The sequence below is a fragment of the Ptychodera flava genome, unplaced genomic scaffold (genome assembly GCF_041260155.1).
Source record: "Ptychodera flava strain L36383 unplaced genomic scaffold, AS_Pfla_20210202 Scaffold_57__1_contigs__length_852473_pilon, whole genome shotgun sequence".
NCBI classification, from domain to species: Eukaryota; Metazoa; Hemichordata; class Enteropneusta; family Ptychoderidae; genus Ptychodera; species Ptychodera flava.
Window position 1 is genome coordinate 805157 of NW_027248379.1, and position 16327 is coordinate 821483.

The window sequence follows — 16327 nt, forward strand, 5'->3', positions numbered from 1 at the left end:
CGTTCAAAGTTTCTCCTTAGAGGCTCAATAGCTGTATCTTTTAGCATCATTTTGTGATTTTACTTCCAAACTAAAACAAGTAAAACAAGGAGTGTACTCCTTGAGGGGTGTTTATACAGATAGAATTAACTGTCCATTGGGACTACATGTGCAATTTTGAGCAAGATAAATAATAAATGTTTGCCCAAATGTAAAATGCAAATGAATGAAAAACACTGTATGTCGTGCATATATGCATTGGAATCTTCACAGAAACAAAAGAGTAGTCCAATATAATGCATAGTGCTGAATGTTCTCCACTGAGATACCATATATTTTGTTTTCTTTGTAATATTACCAGTTTGTAAAAACAGTTTGAAATCAAAATAACGGTTAAAATTTAAATTTACATGTCCAATTTTTCAGTAGTTAAAGACTATATACTTTCAATCTGTAGAATTTAAAGAAAACCAGAGAAAAAATAGAAAACCTTTTTCAGGTTAACAAATTTCAAGAGTTACAGCTACAGGGACTTTAATATTGGTCAGTCTGATTCCTGTCATATACCGGTATTTAGAGTACAGGTGCAAGTGATGACCTTAAAGGGACATTATTTGTATCTTTGACTTTTTTTTCATTTTTCGATGACTGAAATCCCCGGTCAAATCAATAGGAGACCTAAATTGTGACTATGGACGGCTTCAAGGATATGTAAAACCACCTTCTTGCTCTTTACGGCAAGGTTCAATGTTGGTAAGGGCGTCCGCGCGATTTGAACCAACCGCCATGATTGAACCCAGCACATGACCAAATATTACTACGCATACGTCAACCATCAAAGTACAGCTGGAACGTGAAAGGTCTGTGACCTACACACTAACTTCGGCACAACGGATATCAAGTAGCACACTGCGCATAAACAAATGCACGTATCACAAACTACTGTCAAATAGTGAAAACTAAGCAGGGCATTTGCTTGTAAGTTGATTTTAGTATCGATGACACGGACTGTGGAACAAATAAAACCATAGACGCAATTGGGTCAATGGTAAAACTAAAACGATGTCAGATTGCTGTGGTGATAGTGAAACAGGTACAGAGTAATGCATTTCCTGTGCATTTGATCGTTAGCAAATCTTCATCAACTTTTAAGATTTTTACATGTAGGGCATTTTCTTGCCATTACGTTGGTTCGTTTTACAAACACGACATGACCACTTGTTGAACCTGGAAACATCGCACTCGGACTGAATCGCATTTCGAAACTGAGTACATCGCAATGACTGTTGCTTAGACCCGTTCGCTTAGGGGAGAACCATTTGATTTCTGGGGGGGGGGATATGGAGGATTTTGAGAAAAAAAAAATTGTCACCAGGTGCAATGGAAGAAAAAAAAAATTGATCCTGTCATGGCCTGAGAAAAAAAAAATTGTCATAACAGACAGAAGTGAAAAAAAAATTGTCACAATGTACCAGAAATGAGCAAAATTTGGAAACCGTATTCTCATGTATTCTTTGTCGGCGCGCCGCCATAGGCAGCACAAATGTTTTTACCACAAGCAATTCTTATGTTTTTTTCACAGCACTTATGATATAAGCATGCACTACATAGGTCTACTTTACACCTCAGTGCACTCAATGTTTTCCTTCCCTTTTCTGACCCAAGAAATCATATTTTATTTTGCACCCCCCTCTCGTTTGTTGTGCTCTCCCCCTTGAGTCTTCTAACAGTTTTACTGGTAAAAGACAAATTGAAAATACCTCTCAGATTGCACTACACTGCACCGTGGCGCACATCAATTTCTCAAAATTTTCACAGGATCTAGGACAAAACTGAACTGTTGTGAATTCATCCTTTATTATCACAGAAACATATGTTTTAATTGACCTCAGTTCAATGACCATTTTGACAGTTAAACATACCATATTCAGGCTTTTCATTAGAAGCTGGCAGCTGGAGAAATGACACAAGAAGGTCACAGATTTTCCGTTCCGCATATTCATTTGTTTTCAGTCTCTGCAAACAGAACTGTTTTCACAAAATGTATTGTCATTGTTTGGTTGTTGAATATTGTGACTCAAAACACTGGTCATGCATAAAGTGTAAAAAAAAATATCAGTGCTCAATGTCATTTTCAAACAGTTTTACCGAGTGCAAAATAAACTGAAACTCCTCTCAGATTGCACCATTAAACACATCAATTTCTCAAAATTTCCAATATGAAAGGGGGAACCTCCCTCTCGTGTTCTCCCTTGGGGTGTTCTAACTCTTTCACTTATTAAAAAAAATTAAAAAAACATCTCAGATTGCACCAGACTGCACCATTGCACACATCAATATCTTAAAAATTTCCATGCAAGATAGGGGAAAGCCCCTGTGACACTTTCCCCCTAAGCCTCTCGCGTGTTCTCCCCTGTACTTTCAAATTCTGCCCGGTCAGATATCCTAGTGAAAACCCTGTCATAATACCCATCAAAATTAAACAATATACTATATGGTTAGATACTGGTTATAGCGTGAGCTTTTATATCTTTATTTTATTGTGACTTTGAATTTCATTTCAAATAGGTACATCTATAAATAAAGTAAAGGGTAGTTATTATTACATATATGTAAAGACAATGCCATGAAAATTCCAACTGTATTCAAATTTGCGTCATTTTATGGACTCAAAACACGTCCTGATGCTTCAAATATTCATATTCTTTGCCAACTCTGGTCACATGATGTGTCATGTGACCAGTCACATGATCTGGAAATACAAAACATGTATGTAAAAGTGGGAAATTTCATACTGATTCAGAAAATATATGGTTTACTGGTACTAACTTGTTTTTTACTCTAAGCAGTGTTCGTGCATGCAATGACCACACCCAAGATTTTATCAATATTTACATGTAAGGGGCCTGGTATATAGGAATACATTGGCCTTGGTAGTCAAGGGGTTAAAGCCCCAATAGCTGCTAATTTTATGCATTATTTTCATGATTTTATTTTCAAACCAGAGTTGGTTCGTTTAAATGTACTTGCTGAAGGACGTGTATTGAAGTATCACTGCTCGCTGATTTGTACCATGCCTACACGTTTTAACAGGTTTAATAATAAATGGGTGCCACACCCATAAAATGGCGCCCCTCGTGAAAATACAAAAAACAGTATTTTCCTGCACATATACATCGTGATCATAACAGAAACAAGTATGATGCCATTTACTTGAATGCATCACACGGTAGCTAACATTTTGTTGTTGTATTCTTTATTTTTCTGTCATATGACGAGTTTTTGAAAATGGCGGGAAATCTAAAATGATGTTAAAACCTTTGCATTTACATGACACTCATGACACTCATGGCAGCGTTATACACTTTTTCAGTCTCTTAGGGGTCTATTTCAAAGAAACATCGAGGAAAACGAAGGATATTTGAGATCAACTTATTAAACATTTGCAGCTATTGGGGCTTTAACAGGTACCTAGGATGACCTTAGTGAGATAATTTCATACAGTCATGTAATACTTAATTTTGTATCCATGTCTATAGTAGTTTCAGGGACATTGGCCCTATGTTTGTAATTTTTGGTCATTTAATCTTTTAAAATGTTCAGAACTGTAGGTCAGGCAGCTTTGAAATTTAAAATTTATACCCCTAGAGATAACCTATCACAGATATATTCTAATCTTGCAGAGATTTCGAAAGTTTTATTTTTAAGGGTAATTTTTGACCAAAATTTCTTTTCATGAAACCCCTTGTGGGATGATCTTAATTAATGTGATATGCTCAAATTATGATGAAATCTTTAATTGTGTATTATTACAGCTATTGACAGGCCGTCCTGAAATGAACTATCAAAGATTTCCACCTTCTTCATCACCACATGTGTCACAAATTGTATTCTCTACATAACACAGCGGAGCTCTATCAGCTGTTAGGTCACCTGTATATTTTGATAAACTGATTCTTTTTCACAGGCTGGCAAAATTCGAAAGATTAAATCAGGACCAGCTGAAGATTCTGAAGGTCTTGGTAGTAATCTGAAGGGCATTGTTGTTATGGCTTTGATTATGATGTTAATGATGTTTGCAGTTCATTGTACCTGGGTAACTAGCAATGCGTATTCCAGTCCAAGTATTGTACTTGCATCTTACAACCATGATGGGTAAGTAGTGCAGAAACTGAAACACAAATATTTCTAGTCTTTACAAACACTTTCAGAACCAGCCCTAGTGTCTTCTCACAAAATCACTCTGCCACACAGGAATAGTCGTTAGAGACCGTATTTTCCAACACTCTCTCATTCCGAAAAATATGTAATTACTAGAAAGGAAAAGAAAGTATTTGTTCATAATACAGGGATGATCATCCGAGCTGGACAGTTGCCTATATGTTGTTTAACTTTTAGGTGCAGCACATAAAAGCTATGCAGATAGCATTGTAGGTGAAAAGTTACAGTTCTGTCTGTCACAAATGTCTTAGTGAAAGCATCCATTCATTCCATTCATGTTTATCTGTAGGTTTCATAAAAACTGATTGGTGTCCATCTGCATACAGTGTATTTAATTCTGTCTACCGAGAGTGTTGCCAAAAGACTGTTCTCTCTATTTACTAAGTTATTCACACAGTGTGTGTCTGCTGCACAAAAAGTAAACATAACATATAGGCAAGTGTCAAGCTTGTATGATCTGCCTGGTAAATGTCAATTATTCATTAGGAATTCAGTTTCCATCTTATTATCAATAATACATCGACGTAAACATGAATTTTACGCAGAGATTGGTACAGTTCAGTGACAGTGCATGTGTGTATGATGACAGTTAAATGTCAGTGCATGTGTGTGTGTTGACAGTCAGTGTCAGTGCATGTATGTGTGTTGACAGTTCGGTGTCAGTGCATGTATGTGTGTTGACAGTCAGTGCCAGTGCATGTGTGTACCGGTATGATGACAGATCAATGTCAGTGTGTGTGTGTTGACAGTCAGTGTCAGTGCAGTGTGTGTGTGACAGTCAGTGTCAGTGCATGTGTGTGTGTTGACAGTTCAGTGACAGTGCATGTGAGTACCGGTATGATGACAGATCAATGTCAGTGTGTGTGTGTTGACAGTCAGTGTCAGTGCATGTGTGTGTTGACAGTCAGTGTCAGTGCATGTGTGTGTGTTGACAGTCAGTGTCAGTGCAGTGTGTGTGTGTTGACAGTTCAGTCCAGTGCAGTGGATGGAGTACCGGTATGATGACAGATCAATGTCAGTGTGTGTGTGTGTGTTGACAGTCAGTGTCAGTGTGTGTGTGTTGACAGTCAGTGTCAGTGCATGTGTGTGTGTTGACAGTCAGTGTCAGTGCATGTGTGTGTGTTGACAGTCAGTGTCAGTGCATGTGTGTGTGTGTTGACAGTTTGGTGTCAGTGCATGTGTGTGTGTTGACAGTTTAGTGTCAGTGCATGTGTGTGTGTTGACAGTTCAGTGTCAGTGCATGTGTGTGTGTTGACAGTCAGTGTCAGTGCATGTGTGTGTGTTGACAGTCAGTGTCAGTGCATGTGTGTGTGTGACATGTTAGTGTCAGTGCATGTGTGTGTGTTGACAGTTTAGTGTCAGTGCATGTGGTGTGTGTTGACAGTCAGTGTCAGTGCATGTGTGTGTGTTGACAGTCAGTGTCAGTGCATGTGTGTGTGTTGACAGTTTGGTGTCAGTGCATGTGTGTCTGTTGACAGTCAGTGTCAGTGCATGTGTGTGTTGACAACAAAGGAAATCACAGGATATCTCTCACAGTTGTATTTTACGTACACAAACTTTGCAGACACAGTGCTGCAATAAACAAGATTTCCTGGAAAAGTTAGGCATAGTTGTAGTTAGAGATTGTTTTTGGTGAGTTAGGCCTAGTTGTAGTTAGAGATTGTTTTGGTGAGTTAGGCATAGTTGTAGTTAGAGATTGTTTTTGGTGAGTTAGGCATAGTTGTAGTTAGACATTGTTTTTGGTGAGTTAGGCATAGTTGTAGTTAGACATTGTTTTTGGTGGAGGTAAATTTCACCGTCATTAGGTTAGTCATTGACAAGTCATTGCTATTCAAGTTGAAGTAGCAGTAATGTAAAATAGAAATGTGAGCATACTTGAGATAATGCATCATGTATGAACTGTTTAATGCAGCCGTATCATGATATAAATATTGTGGTATGTGACAGGACCAGGAATATCCTTGATGATTTCCGGGAAGCATATCATTGGTTGCGACAAAACACAGATGATCATGCACGAGTGATGTCATGGTGGGATTATGGCTATCAAATCGCTGGAATGGGAAACCGAACAACACTTGTGGATAACAACACATGGAATAATAGTCACATCGCTTTGGTAAGATATTTTGTAGTATTTTTGCAAGATCCCTCTGGTGTAAAAAGTTGTTTTGCAAACTTTACACATGGATAGCATTCTGTACAATTCATCATGCAGGTCATTTTTTTTTATGTGATCCAGTATGGCTGCCAGAGAGCCATTTTGTCAATGGTGTAATAGACATTGTCCATGTACCACATCCCCACCAAGGTGTGACAAAAATAAACGTTACACTCAGCACAGAAAGATTGAAGGGAAAATATTTTTCAAATATTATGTGGTGTTAAGCAGCCATCTTGCGGTGATTCCATAATGATTCCCCCCTTGTCATTTGACCATTATTTAGGGATATTTATTTTCATTTTAACATAACTTATATTGGCCAAATATGTGTATATCACTACAACCAAGAAGTTTTGATCATTTTTAGCAAATTGAAATATTTATTTCAGGTTGGTAAAGCTATGTCATCAACGGAAGAAAAAGCTTATGAAATAATGAGAATGTTAGATGTAAACTACGTCCTTGTGATATTTGGTGGAGTGATTGGTTATTCTGGTGATGACATCAACAAATTTCTGTGGATGGTTAGAATTGCTGAAGGAGAACATCCGCAAGACATAAAGGTTGGTTTCTAGTCTTTGACTTGCCAGTTAATTACTAGAGTTTAGTGCAGCCAAATTGTCTGTTGAAGAGTTGGTGGATTGGTATATTAAAACTAAGGGACAATGTAATGTGACTCTATGATACTGAGTATCCTAATGTCGTGACTGTGTGGCAGAGTCAGTGTTTCCCCTGGGTTCCAAAATCTTGTAGCAAATTTGGCTAGAAGCCCTAAAAAATTATTCGCCAAACGAGATATTCAATTAGCCAAGCCGATACCACTGATCACAAATGACGTCATTTCTTTCTCATTAATATGCAAAAATAAATATTTGTCTGCATTTTCCGTAAGAATGACGGAAATAAACCCTGTTAGTGCTACTATGGATACTAAAAGTAACACCAATTTATGGTTCAGATTACAAGGTGCCAACATCATCCACGCATACAACATAAAATTTGTCCGAATTTCAAGCGACACTTGTCCAAAGTTAGGCGTATGCAACTATATTCGATTCAGTAACAAACCTGAAATCGCTATCGTGCGATACTGTACATATCGCTACAGACATCGGCACCAAACCTGGTTCAGCATACTAGTTTTTTCAAACGAATCAGATATCCATTATCGTAGCAGTTCGAAAGTAAAATACTCTCAGACTTGAGAAATATGTGCATTTTTTTAGACTTCCAATACATTTGCTTTACGCTTGAAGTTTAGCAAGCGAAGCTCGGACAGCGCACAGCGTATCAATGGCGCTTGGGTTAGGGGTCATCATCAAAGACGTAAGTGTGTATTCACAGCCACTTGAATCATGCCATGGATCGCGGAAATCACGTATCGTGCGATACTGTACATATCGCTACAGACATCGGCACCAAACCTGGTTCAGCATACTAGTTTTTTCAAACGAATCAGATATCCATTATCGTAGCAGTTCGAAAGTAAAATACTCTCAGACTTGAGAAATATGTGCATTTTTTTAGACTTCCAATACATTTGCTTTACGCTTGAAGTTTAGCAAGCGAAGCTCGGACAGCGCACAGCGTATCAATGGCGCTTGGGTCAGGGGTCATCATCAAAGACGTAAGTGTGTATTCACAGCCAGCTTGAATCATGCCATGGATCGCGGAAATCACGGATCATAAATCCAAATGTTCACGTCTATTATGTAAACAGAACCGTAAAATATCAAATATATACCATTTTGATATGGAGAAACATCTTTTTGTTTCACTGACTATCAAGTTAAATGCTCAAATATCGCGACAAGACTTAGCGTATTTGCACGATGTGAATGCGGAACTTGGCCGACTCAGCGGACGAGCGAGCGCCTTCTCTGAAAGTCTGTATACGATGTCACGTCACAATACACCACGGTCCGTGATACACTGAAAATTGCCGCGAATTTATATTTAAGGAAGCCAATTCACACAAGTTTCTAACGCCAGTAAAGGTATTTTCTTGTTGGCAGCAATACACCAGGAACATTTTCGCTATTCAAGTGTGCCTTACTCGCTCTACGTTCTAAAAAATGCCATGCGTATGCATGCCGCTACCTTCCTTTCCAAATTCACGGTCGACTTTCCTACATTGATCATAATCTTTCTTTCCATTTCATAGCTTTACTTGCACGTAGAATGTGTGTTGTAGGGGTGGTTCCCCCCATATTGGTGGAGCAGCCAAAGTCAAAAAGGAAAGTTTGCCGTTTTTGCTTAGTTTCACAGTCACTACTATCCTTCAGTGTTGACGATGACATGGCTGTCACTGCACGGAGTTATCACATATTGCGCGTAGTCAAACCCAAAACTTCGCAACATTTTAGTCAACTGGTCATGATATACATGCGGTACTATTGATTTGTGAGTTATTTCGTTACAATTTTTTCATACTGTATGTGTTACAAATAGGATCTCCTGACGCATAAGGTCGGGGATGTAGAGAGATAAAGCATGACGTCTCAAGTTGAATGCAGGACATCGATGTGCGCGCGGACAGACAAAGTGATGACGTCATAGTGCAATTTTCGATTCGCAAGTTTGGCTAACTTTTGCCAAAATCTTCTCGCCAAACGCTACTTTTTTCTCGCATTGCGATTTGGCGAACGGGCAGCGGAAACACTGAGAGTTATATCCTTTATTACATACCTCATGTATCTAATGTCACACGCTCCAATTCAATGGTAACTCGTTAATGACATCACAGGCCGCATAGTCATCACTTGACTGAAAGTGAACCGGAACTATTTTCAACTTGACAACTTTTAGATGCAAAAAATATCGAAATTTCATGTTTTGCATTTGAAATCCGGTTTGTGGAAAATTTTGTGTCAAAAAATTGATAAACCACATTTGCCAATAAACCTAAATATTTTGAGTGAAAACTGTGTAAGAGAGGCATGTAATGAAAACATAGCCCAAACAAGGGACTATGTACCGTCGGGGCAGGAGACAATTTGCTGTTCTTACGTCGGGCAAATGGTCAACCTACCCTCGGGCATATAGTCCATGTTTGGGCTATAATTACCGTACTCGTCCCAGTATAAGCCCCGGTTCTGCAGCACTAAACTGAAGTAAAACTAGGGGAGGGGCTTGTACTCGAGCAACCCCATGTTATCTGCCATGGGCGCTTAATTTATGCTAATTTTATGCACGATTTTTTTTAACACCACCCGATCTTTCTATCGCTTTCAAAAACGACTTACACATCCAAAGAAATTGATTACACAATCTCTGAATACAGAAGTGACATTTTGGTGAAATTTCAGCATCGGGAAAAAAACCCAAACTTGAAACAAAGACACGTCATGTATGCTGCTAATCAACAGTAATGTGAATTGACATGCATTGCCTACATGGAAAGGCAACTCAATATTCCAGTATTAAACTGTCTACATCTGTGAAAACAACAACATTGCAGTGAAAATTGTAATAGTCACCAGGAAAAAATCTTCACAAATAAAAGGGTAATTGCTTCAAACAAAAGAAACTGCGGAAAACATCATGGTCCAGAATGAAAATATACAATAGCGGACGTGAGTGAGACTATTCCATTTAGGCGGTGGGGGTCATTTTCCTTAGATGCTGTCAAGGGAACTCCAGTTTCCAATTGTTTTAGCATCTTTCAATAGTTTCTTTATCATCTAAAAGTGATTTTACCAAGTTTAATGACCAAATATACTCTCCTAACCTTTCTGTCTTTGAGTTACACTAGGGTAGGCGCTCATACATGGATGTAAGGCATTTTCAAAACCTCTGAAATGGGAGGGGGGGTTATACATGAGTAGGGCCTTATACTCGGACGAGTACAGTATATATGACTGTGTTGTAGAGAAATTCCCTTCACTTGACTGTGTTGTAGAGAAATTCCTTTCACTTGAATCAGAGTCACTGTGATTGCATCATGACGAATCAAATTGGCTTGAAAGCCACACTGATGATGTTAGGGAATGGTGTACTCCCCCAAAACCACTTTTGCTGTACACTACCTTTGACTGTGTAAGTTTTCAAACCAAATCCATGTGTTGACTTTGGCTGGGAAGTGATCATAACACACTAAACACTAAATCCATGTGTTGACTTCCTCACAGGAGAGTGATTATTACACACCAAATGGTGAATTTCGTGTTGACAGCGGTGGATCACCAACTTTACTCAACTGTCTCATGTACAAGTTATGCTACTATCGCTTTGGAGAAATGCAGGTGAGTTTCAACAATTGTTGAACCAATCAGTTTTGTCAGCAAAGTATTGACTTGTACACTTTGAAATGCAGAGTATTGACTTGTACACTTTGAAATGCAAAGTATTGACTTGTACACTTTGAAATGCAAAGTATTGACTTGTACACTTTGAAATGCAAAGTATTGACTTGTACACTTTGAAATGCAAAGTATTGACTTGCAAAGTATTGACCCGTACACTTTAAAGTGGAGGCAAGGGTTTGTGTTAAATGATTTACAAATACAAATGCAATACAGTCCAGCAGTTCAATAACATTAACAATGACTCACACAGGTTCATATTCAAATTAGTCTCTGTGTTGTCAGAGATTCCAATAGACAACAATTTTGAAGTCATCTATAAACTAAACATACACTGTTTTATCAAGATACAGTGAAAAGTACAGTTTCTGTCTCAGTAATGTTTGTTAATAACATTGTAGGTATTTAGGTAAGTGGTAAGGAAAATGAATACCATATACCAGTATTTGTATTATGCGTATGTAAATTAAGATGCACATCTGGCAGTTAAAAATCAAATTTATTCAGCTGACGGATATCTTTGATATTGCAAAACTGATATATTGAAAACCCTACATAGTCCAGCAGATATTGTGTTGTTAGAAATCATACTGAAAAAATAGAAAAACAAGTTTTGTAGGTTGAAATACTGGTAAATAGCATTCATTTTCCTTACAACTTACCTTATCAATGTCAGGCAAGAGGTCACCAGCCTTGTAAATGAACTGTCATAATTTTTCACAGCTCATGTACAATTTGTAACAGGTCATCCATAATGTGTAACAGCTTATCTCTAATAATGTTATTCAACCTTAGTGTTACATACAGAGATAACAACGATATTGTGCAACAATTGATGTTTTGACACTCGCTCACATGGCTAACACAATCCCTTCCTTTCAGCTTGATTTCCGCTCACCTCCTGGATTTGATAGAACACGGAATGTAGAGATTGGGAACAAAGATATAGACTTTAAACATTTAGAAGAAGCATACACAACTGAACACTGGTTGGTTAGGATATACAAAGTGAAAGATCTTGACAACAGAGAGAGTGCACATAAACCAATTCGACAGACAAAAATCAAAACAAAACCAAGATATAGTCCCAGAAAGGTAAGTTGCTGTTTTTAATCCAATGGTATTCAGAGTTGGTTTTTCTGTCGTTTCTGAAAACCAAAATCAGATTTGGTTTAAAGTATGAGCTGAAACAATTCTTCTGCAGGGCTCGAACTTAACTTTTTTACCTACTTGCCCCACGGGCAAGTTTCCAGAAATTTTACTTGCCCGAGGAACAAACTTACTTGCCCGATTTTTTTGTCTGTTTGCATTGTTTGGGCAGAGATCACGAAGACCAAGCAATCTCAAAATGTAGCTGACGGCATCATATCAATGCAGGTTCTGTTTTGTCAGTATTGATAATCGTGTTAATTGTTACGATCCATTAGTGTTGGTCTTCGTGATCTCTGCCCACTCGTCCACCAACATTCTAGTGCAGGATTGGGGTCATACAGTTGAAGGGTGGCCCATCAATCGATATTCGCATCAGCAAACCTCTTTCCAGAAGTTTTGAAACTTCCGTTGTCATTTCCTTTCAAAGTTTCATATATGTCGCACTTCTGCTTCTTCACTAACTTTCTACTGAACTTGATGCTGCGACCGCGCTATAGCTTTATCACCATCGATTTCTGAGTGGCCGGCCGGTTGAACGTGTATTGTATCCCCTGACACAGATCCTGTTCCGGAATCTGTGACTTTGTCAGGCGTAGATTTCAAAAAATTACATGAAAACAGGGTAGTTTGCTTCGCTATGACGTACAGTCTGCGTTGTCTCAGTCAGGTCACCGCGTGCAAAGTGGCTGTTGAAATTACTGACAACACCCCCTTGGAGTCAATAGCGACAAGCAAGTGAGATTAGACTTCCCGAGGGAGGAAAGACAACAGCTGAATATCACTCGCTGAATGTTGACGTCCATGGCCAGCTTGTCGGTTGTGATACCCGCTTCAGTGACTTGAAACAGCGAATATTGTTTAACAAAATTTCTTGAGTTTTTTATTCCCAGAACATGTAAATTTTATCAAAGTCTATCGCTTGCCCGACCGGGCAAGTGTAATTTATTTTTACCAGCCCGATGTCAGGTTTTACTTGCCCGGGCAAGCGGGCAACCGTTAAGTTCGAGCCCTGTTCTGCCATAGGATTATTGCCAAAGGAACTCTGCACTCACTTTATCAGGTATTATGGTTTATACGTCCTCTGTACCATCCATGTCAGGGACATTGGCCCTATGATTTTGTTGGTACAATCTGATTTGGCTGGCAGACAGCCATTTTGTTTCCATTTTTCATGTGTAAAGCCATTACTTAGACATGCAATGATTGATTTCTTTCAAGTCTGGCAAAAAGATAGTACACTGTGACTGACATATGCACATCAAATTATTTCGTTGTACAATCCAATATGGCTGCCATTTTGTTGCAAATTTTACATGTCTTAACCCTTTGCACCCTGACCCCCTGGTACTCTATGACATCATCGGACATTTCTGTCCTAGCCGGGTTCAAAGGGTTAAGCCACTACACGAACCTTTCACGACTGTTTTCTTTCAAATTTGCCACACAGACAACTCATTATGAGGTATCACAGAGGACTTACAGATTATGATCTGTCTGTCCATTTGTGCCTCTATGCACGAGTCTGTCTGTCCAGGGCCTGAAAAATTTGATTTTTATCCACTTGTCCCCGGACAAGTAGCCTCTATTTTTCTACTTGTCTGTAGCAGAAACTCACTTGCCCTGAAAATTTTCCAAAAAAATGATTCTGCTCTTACCCAGATTGTGGGACCTCTCCTACAATGGTTTGTGACAAATTGGTGGTATTTACAGTTTTTAGTCCCCACGGACACCGTCCGGGGGGACTTATAGGTTTGGTCATGTCCGTGCGTGCGTGCGTGCGTCCGTGCGTGCGTGCGTGCGTCCGTCCGTTCACGCAGATATCTCTGAGATGCCTGGAGCGATTTCATTCAAACTTGGTACAAGGATTACTTCATATGTCATACAGATGCACGTCAATTTGTTTTGTGATACGATCCAATATGGCCGCCAGGCGGCCATTTTATTGCGATTTTTTCATGTACAGAGCCATAACTCAGGCAGGTTCCAAACGATTTTATTCAAAGTCGGTACAAGGACATTGACCAATGTCATAGATATGCACGTCAATTTGTTTTGTGGTACGATCCAATATGGCCGCCAGGCAGCCATTTTATTACGATTTTTTCATGTACAGAGCCATTACTCAGGCATGTTTCGACCGATTTTATTCAGAGTTGGTACAAGGACATTGACCAATGTCATAGATATGCACATGAATTTGTTTTGTGATACGATCCAATATGGCCGCCAGGTGGCCATTTATTACGATTTTTTCGTGTACAGAGCCATCACTCAGGCACGTTTCAACCAATTTTATTCAGAATTGGTACAAGGACATTGACCAATGTCATAGATATGCACATCAATTTGTTTTGTGATACGATCCAATATGGCCGCCAGGTGGCCATTTTATTACGATTTTTTCATGTACAGAGCCATTACTCAGGCACGTTTCAACCTATTTTATTCAAAGTTGGTACAAGCTTATTGACAAATGTCATAGCTGTGCACGGCATTTTGTTTTGTGATACGATCCAAAATGGCCGCTGTGCGGCCATTTATTACGATTTTTTCATGTGCAGAGCCATAACTCAGGCATATCTCAACCGATTTTATTCAAAGTTGGTACAAGGACATTGACCTATGTCATACATATGCACGTCAATCTGTTTTGTGATACGATCCAATATGGCCACCAGACGGCCATTTATTACGATTTTTCATGTACAGAGCCATTTCTCAGGCATATCCGCATGTTTCGACCAATTTTATTCAAAGTTGGTACAAGGACATCGACCAATGTCATAGCTATGCACATCAATTTGTTTTGTGATGCGATCCAATATGGCCACTGTGCGACCATTTTGTTACGATTTTTTTCATGTCCTGAACCATAACTCAGACATGTATCAAGCGAATTCATTCAAAAGTATTTTTATCACAGACCTAATGAAGAGGACTCTATCCTCTCTGAGGACCTGTAATCAAAGCACCCATTAACAAGTGGGGACTGTGTCATCAACGATGACTTGTTAATTGTAAAAAAGTACATTACAATAATGAAATTAATTTAATATGCTTCAGTCTTTTGTGTGAATTCTTGCCAGTTACCGCATTAGATGTGTTTAACAGAAATAAATACTAGTAAGATGTTTCATCACACTTATGACTACAAAACCAGAAGTGATTGAAGACAATAGCCTAATGCAGACATTTAACATGGTTTTTTTACTACTGCTGTAAAGTTCACTTCATTTTTATAATTGCCCAAATGACTGATGCTTTTTCATTGAAATTGCAAAAAAAAAGGTTGAAAACACAAAATCTGAGAGGAACTCCTGTCTCTTCATAACTCATCTCATAGCTTTGTTTTACATGTCCTCAGGGATGATCTTAATGTGATATGTTCAAATTATGGTGAAATCTTCAATTGTGTATCTTTGCATCTATTTTTGCCATTTTTGGTCAAGCCATCCTGAAATAAGCCGTCAAAGATTTCCACTTTCTTCATCACCACGTGTCAAAAATAGTTATTCTCAATATAACACAGTGGAGTTCTATCAACCATTAGGTTGCTTGCATTAAGTATTTAATATTCAATAATTAATTTTATATTCCCACAGACTCTTAAGAAGAAAAGAGGTTTTGTGAAGAACAAGCCAGTCATCAAAAAAGGAAAGAGGAAACAAAAAACCAAAAATAAGAAATAAATGTCATATATAAAAGTACACAGAGCTTGCAGGATGTTATGATTATCAGAATAATTTTCTTTCCAGTGGATTCTATGAACATTTAGATCTTCTGTACTCTGGAATGCTTAATTTTTTATGAATATATTTTTGATGGATTCTTGCATCTGACCAAAAAATATCGTTAAAAATGAAGTTTTCCACTGTACAATAATTGCTTAATTGCTTTATCGAATTTTAATCAGGTCTCAGCTCAAATCAATTCATGGAAAATGGAAATTACAGTGGTTTCTTTATGAGATGGGTAATTGTGTCTTTGTTTGCCAGTTCTTTTATAATATAGAGTTCACGTTTCCCTTGCTAAACAAACAAAGGAAGACAGTCTCAGTTAAATAATTCGGTAAAGTTGACAAAGTGCAAAATTTATGAAGATTTTCATGACATGTAGCGGGTTCTTTCTAAATGTTTCTATTGAGTTCAAAAACCTGTATCCATTTTCAATGATGACAACCCAAGATTGGACAATAATTTTTCAGGACAGTGGTGTGCTTTAGTGTCATTCAGGAATTCATGTAATGCCATGGTCCAGGACTGAAATATAATGTCATCCATGAATACATGGTGAAACAATTCCAGTTCAAAACTTGCTACATTAATGGAATTTAATGTCATCCCTTAGTAGAAAGTAGAAACAATGTAAGACAGTCATGAAATGGAAATACTTCTTTTCTGTTTAAATTAGAATATCTGATGACCAGGGTATCATCTCAGCTTTTGCTACAAGGTTGAAACCTATAACACTATTGGAACCAATTTGGGATAATTGGATGGTGAAATAA

The 16327-nt window shown here is 38.2% G+C and overlaps 1 protein-coding gene across 1 annotated transcript in view; it reads left to right on the top strand.

The window, feature by feature from the left end:
- The window catches only part of LOC139128517 (dolichyl-diphosphooligosaccharide--protein glycosyltransferase subunit STT3B-like), a 33562-nt gene extending 17875 nt beyond the window's left edge, over positions 1-15687 (top strand). The window contains exons 13-18 of the mRNA XM_070694283.1: positions 3947-4134; positions 6148-6319; positions 6754-6927; positions 10495-10608; positions 11551-11763; positions 15423-15687. Of these exons, the coding sequence (XP_070550384.1) occupies positions 3947-4134; positions 6148-6319; positions 6754-6927; positions 10495-10608; positions 11551-11763; positions 15423-15509 (948 nt within the window). The 3' untranslated portion in view covers positions 15510-15687. The remainder of the gene's footprint in view (positions 1-3946; positions 4135-6147; positions 6320-6753; positions 6928-10494; positions 10609-11550; positions 11764-15422) is intronic.
- The last annotated feature ends 640 nt before the right edge of the window (positions 15688-16327 follow it).